General features: G+C 34.7%; 1 protein-coding gene across 4 annotated transcripts in view; it reads left to right on the forward strand.

Moving 5' to 3' along the window:
- The window catches only part of PCDH9 (protocadherin 9), a 986,051-nt gene extending 983,315 nt beyond the window's left edge, over nucleotides 1-2,736 (forward strand). For 3 of the 4 annotated variants that reach the window (XM_027092277.1, XM_027092279.1, XM_027092280.1), the window contains one exon: nucleotides 585-2,736. In XM_027092277.1, the coding sequence (XP_026948078.1) occupies nucleotides 585-958 (374 nt within the window). In that variant the 3' untranslated portion in view covers nucleotides 959-2,736. The remainder of the gene's footprint in view (nucleotides 1-584) is intronic. The other variant, XM_027092278.1, reaches the window with a different exon arrangement.
- Nucleotides 2,737-6,283: the final 3,547 nt, after the last annotated feature.

Here is a 6,283-nt window from a genome sequence, read left to right on the forward strand (position 1 = left end):
GGCATGTGGGATCTTCCCGAACCGGGGCACAAACCCGCGTCCCCTGCATCGGCAGGCGGACTCTCAACCACTGCGCCACCAGGGAAGCCCTACAGTATTTATTTTTAATGTTATATTTCAAGTAATACTTTTTATATTCAAGGAGTTGATATGTTAGCATATATTTCAACATTGCACATAAAATTTTTGTACTTTTCACTATTTCTCGTGAATATGAGTTTTTTTGTGGAGAAGTAGGACATAAATTAGTAATAATACATATGTCATGGAAAAAGTTCATCAGAAATGATATGTCATGGGTATATCTGTTTACTCATGTCTGTCTATTTATTTTTCTATCTGTCTGTATCTCTAGATATAAATGAAGGCTTAAGGAAAAGAGATAATTCTCACCTCAAGTAAAAGGAATTTTATTCCTCCTATGTTATTCTTAAAAGAATGAGGAATCATATATTTGAATTGTTTACCTTAATATAATTTTCATGAGCAAATGAGATTACCAATGCACTTTTTCTCTAAGGAGATAATTTTAAATGAAAACTCTAACCACTTTCTTTCCTTATTTTGTCTCTTGTCCTCTGCAGATGGGCCTCTGGGCCCCCGAGGATTAGCTGAAGCTACAGAGATGTGCACTCAAGAGTGCTTGGTTTTGGGTCACTCTGATAACTGCTGGATGCCTCCTGGCTTGGGTCCCTATCAACACCCTAAATCACCTCTCTCAACCTTTGCACCCCAGAAAGAATGGGTCAAGAAGGACAAGCTTGTGAATGGGCACACCCTGACCAGAGCCTGGAAAGAAGATAGCAACAGGAACCAGTTCAATGACCGTAAGCAGTATGGTTCCACCGAAGGCCATTTCAACAATGGCAGCCACATGACAGACATTCCTCTGGCAAATCTGAAGTCTTATAAGCAAGCAGGAGGTGCTATTGAGAGTCCTAAGGAGCACCAACTCTAAAAAGAAAAAGGCTATATGGGACCTAATAACTTTAAACTAAATAGACATGTTAATACCGTGTGTGTCAGAGCTTTATGTATTCAATAGATCTCTACAACTATGCCCCTTATAGCAGGGATATCCATAACTTTGTGTTAGCACCATGGAGGATACAGTGTTTTACCACATAAGAGAGAGAAGATAGTTCTACTAGCCATGTGATCTTGTTTACTAGGATTGATTAAACTCTCCAGAGGTCTCTCCGTTGTGCAAATATCCTTTTTTTTTTTAACTGCATTTTATTTTGACCCTGGACTGCTGCTATGAATAATAGAATATGCATTTGGAGAGTAAGAAAGTTCCATGGATTAGAGTGACTGACAAACATATCCAGTTAGAAAATTGTGCTCTTTTTGTTGTTGATCTGTGCTGGGACTGCTATACTTGACATTATACTTCAAACGAAATTTAAAAAGATAAGCATTAAACCTATTGTGCTGTTAACAACGTTAGTGGACACTTGTAAGTCAATCAGTGTTAAAGTATTTGTAAATAGAAGCAAGCTATTATTAACAACTTTTGTGTACTTATACCGTTCACCTAAAAAACGTTGTAGCATAATTCTGTGTTTTATGGTTGCTTCTTTTCTTTTTCTGTTTGCCTCTTTGTTGCTATTTTTGTTGTTTCTTTTAGTGAAGTGTTTCTGAGTCTGTCTTGACACACATTGTTCAAAAGATCTCAGATACTTGTAGTGAAAATAAAGGTTCTGGAATCTCGCTTCTTTTATGATAGCTTATGATGCTGGAATTCTATAAGAAATAAAGATAAAAAATGAAAACTTTATATAAAAAAAGGACCTCTGCAAAAGCTTGGAAATTCAGAACCTATTTTCTTGACATCCTTATTTTCAAAGTAGGCAAAAGCGAAATCACTTATTTAGTAGCATAGTAATGGGAAAGTGTTATCCTTCAGAAAGTGATATATCCTGTGCTTGTCACTCATGCAAAACTTATGTATTAAATTAGCATATATTGAAGAAAAATTACTATTCAAAAATAGTTTCAATTGGGAAAATGTGTGTCTACAACTTTGTTGAAATGGCAGTTTGTGTTGATCCTCATATCCAATAATGTTGTTGTAACACAAGTGTTAGACCATAGTCACAAACTGTTTAATGTGTTGTGCCTTCATGATGTAACAGAACATTCTCCAGGTAGGCTAGTTGGGGGAAATTAAGGGATAGATCTCTAATTATTGCTGTTTAACTGTTTGTTATCATAGTTGGTCAATGCCGGCAGGTACCAGCATCTTGTCACTTAGGTCAAACCAACAGAGTGACAGCTAATGTTAATAAGATCTCAGTTGCACGTGCAAACAAATCCAAATTCGAGCATTCTTAGGAGGTTTTTGTTAAGGCATGACAGATGATTTAAACAAATAAATAGCATGCAACAAAATGTCTTTATTGAAAGAAGTGAAAGTTATCTTAATGCCACCGTTCAACATCAGTTTAAAAGTAAAAAAAAAAAGTAAAAAAATGGTTTGCTAATCTGATAGATAATTTGTTCTTACCAAAAATAAAATTACTTTGTAAATAGCAATTCACATTTTTCCACAGTATAATGGAAAATAATGGGTAGGAGTGCATAGCTTATTGAAGTACATATTTGTCAGTTTGTGAGGGGTGTTTGATGACTTTGACACAATAAATATCTAAACAATTATCCTTGTTACTGCTTTGCCAGTTCTAAGTTATTTACAATTATTCAGCTCTTGCAATAAATGTTCTGAATTCCTGACTGTAGTGTGTTAATTTGTGGTCAAAATCCAAAGTGATGATTTTTACTCTAATTGTTAGATAAGTATATGTTAATAAAAGTTAACTTTTAATTAGAAATCAAAGAAAATTTGTTAGGGGTTTTAATAATACCTACGTTCTGAAAATAAGTTTCCAAGTTAGGGTTAAATTCCGCTAATGATCTATGAAATCATTTTCTTGGGAAATTCAGGGAGAAAGTTCACCTTCTAGTCAAGATTCATACAAGTTTCATCAAAGTGAAATCCCAAGTCAGAAACTGGGCAGGTAACACTGGTTATTTAGTGAGGTTATCTTCTTCACTCTTAGTATCCTTTAATAAGATTTCATGAAACAAACTCTCAAACATTTCATTGCTGGCAGAAGAGGACTATTCAGGGATTGAGGCTTTGAAACAAGGGCCAAAACTTCAGCTATATTTATTTCAGGTTAGGAAAATAGGCTCAGAAACTGCAAAGGATAATAAGACTCACACATATGCCATGTGTTTATATTCACCACAGAGCAACTGGATCAGAGTTTTAGGGTAAGTAAACAGGTCTGACTCTTTCTCCACAGCTTTTTGAAGAGTTGTAAAATAAGACTCAGGAGATAGTGACATGGAGGTAAAGATATTTGCTTGGATCAGTGGCTGTATGTGAGACCCTAACCCCTCACCTCTGAATAAGCCAGATTTATCCAGTAGTCTGTGGTGCCACCCTCCTTTCAGGGGCAGAGCCTGCCCTAGGACACAGAGAGTGAATGAATCCTGGAAACAGGCCACTCTTGAAAACAAGAGTCCATGACTGCTCAGTCCCTCCCTCCATTTTTTACCAGTCAGATGTCATTCCTTTCTGCCTTGAAGAGTGAAAGATGAGAGAAAATAAAATAATTATGCTCCTACCTTTTCTTTCCCTGAAAGAGTGGAATAGAAATGCCTTCCTCCAAACCAGAAGTTTGGAAAATAAACTCCCCATCCCACTATATTTCTTCTAATAAATATGACAATATCTACTCTTATCAAGGCATTCAGTTATATGCTCTGTAAAAATTAAAATAAGTAACATTACAAACCAAACTGAAGTATTTATTCATTAAGTAAATAATACATTCATGATAACTAATCTTAAATATCACCCACATTATTTTATTGCATAGACATTTAATATTATAAATCACATTTACCTGGAAATCAAAGGCAGTTACATTTCCTAGGAAAGCACACGTATGAAATGTATAAAAATAATGACTTTTAAAGTGATTATCAAATGCTACAGGCTATATGCCACACATTTTCTAAGGTAGATATAGAAATAAATTTATTATGCTAAATATGACCCATTTGTATGAGCATTTCTACACATATACTAACATAAAATATATATTTAAATAATGGTTATTCATTAACAGAAAACTGAGTAGTCATTTTGCTGCACTGATGCTATTCAGCAAATCTCTTTCAGCATAGAGTGGTGTTCCCTCTCCCAGCACCATCATTCCTTAGCTAAAGTAAGAAATGCAGCTGAGGCCCAGAAGCCATTCTAGTATATATTAAACTCTCTTGAATAGAAGCCAGGAATGGCTAATTATTATTAATAAGGAGTTTTGGAAGCCAGGGATAAAAGGGATGCCTTGTCAGTTTCAATTCTAATGTGGATGCCAGGGTGTTACTTTGTAAGAGGGCAAACCAAACTATGAAAAGGAGGAGTGGTGTTAGGAGTCTAAAAAATGCTTCATTGTTCTGCTTTGTTTTAAATAGAGCTGACCGCCTCTCCCTAAAGGAAGCTCCTTCATTGGTTCTTTTGAAAGAGATCACTTTCAAATTCTCCCAGTGTTCTTAAAGGCATAGTGATCACATAATTATTTCTCTATATACTGTTCTCCCCTTATCACAACTACCAATCTAAATTTTAATACACATCAACCAGGTTTTCCACTGTTGAAAAAATATAAAATTAATCTCATAGCAATAAAATACTTTTGTAAGACACACAGTATTTAAAGCATGGCTATCATAATAATATTTCATTTACATTTAGTTCACTCAGTTTTCGTTTATATTAATGAGTATTCCAAAGATATCAATTTTCTATTATCATGATGCCACCATTATCCATTTTAAAATATTAAATAAGGTCTATATTTTCTTCAAAAATGAATTTTATTTTCTTATTTCTTAAACTTCTTAAATAGTGCACCACACAATGAATTGAGTTCTGTCCACATTTTTGTTATCCTAACATACCACATGGTTCTTGAAGCTTTATAATGAAAAGCTCTTTTTAATTTTTTTCAATTTTTACCCTAAAATTTTCTTTTTAAAGTTCTATGGTTGTGTTCTTAGAGTACATACAACACAATTATTATTGGACTCATTCAATGTCGAATATTATAAAGTCCACATATTTGCAAATATGCTCAACTACAGTAATTTTTTTTTTTTTTTTTTTTTTTGCGGTACGCAGGCCTTTCACTGTTGTGGCCTCTCCCATTGCGGAGCACAGTCTCTGGACGCGCAGGCTCAGCGGCCATGGCTCACGGGCCCAGCTGCTCCACAGCATGTGGGATCTTCCCAGACCGAAGCACGAACCTGTGTCCCCTGCATCAGCAGACGGACTCTCAACCACTGCACCACCAAAGAAGCCCTCAACTACAGTAATTTTTCGCATACTATTACAGTACTATTTACACTCAATCCCTGTATTTTCTGGATCTTTGTAGTTCTTTTTAAAAAACATTTATTATGATATAACTGTCATATCACGTTGTATTAGTTTCAGGTGTACAACATAATGATTCAATATTGGTATATACTGCAGAATGATCACCACAATAAAACTAGTTAATAGTCATCACCCCCCACGGTTACAATTTTTTTCTCCTGATGAGAACTTTTAAGATTTACTCTCTTAGAAATCTTCAAATATATATTATTATTATATTATTATTATTAACTATGGTGATTGTACTGTATATTATCTTTGTGGTTCTTCTACCAAGAACTTTGTTTTTTCACCTCCAAATTCACTATTAGTTTGGCATCATCGACATAATCCTGAATAATGATACTCAAAATAATAATATTGACCTTGGAACTCTAACACAATCAATCATTGATAACAAGGTCCTCAGTAAACATAAACTAGAACCTGTTTAGGTTACATGATTAGGAAATGGTAACAAAATACATTATTTGCAAAAAACTGAAACACTCCACTCTTCATATTTTTAACTCTTCTATCCCTTTCTATCTACTTACTGGAATTTGTCTATTTTCCCCCAGGGGAACTCCAGACTGTTCTCAATATGTTTCAAGTACAAAATTACTATGTTTCCAGGAACTTGCTGGTTTGGAAGAAACTTCTTATGAAGCAAATAATTTTCATTTTTATCCAGCAATTTTTTTTTTCATGGAACCCATTTTCCCTTCTGTACTCCTGAAAGTGTGCACACTCCATTGACTATGGTATGTGGTCCCTGCTTTTACAGGTATTATTTCCTCTTTGACACTTTATGACTTGAAGTTCCCACCAAGCCTCTCTTATGCCCTG

This window comes from Aethalodelphis obliquidens, unplaced genomic scaffold (genome assembly GCF_003676395.1).
Source record: "Aethalodelphis obliquidens isolate GAN/ISIS:26980383/991018 unplaced genomic scaffold, ASM367639v1 scaffold76, whole genome shotgun sequence".
Lineage (NCBI taxonomy): Eukaryota > Metazoa > Chordata > Mammalia > Artiodactyla > Delphinidae > Aethalodelphis > Aethalodelphis obliquidens.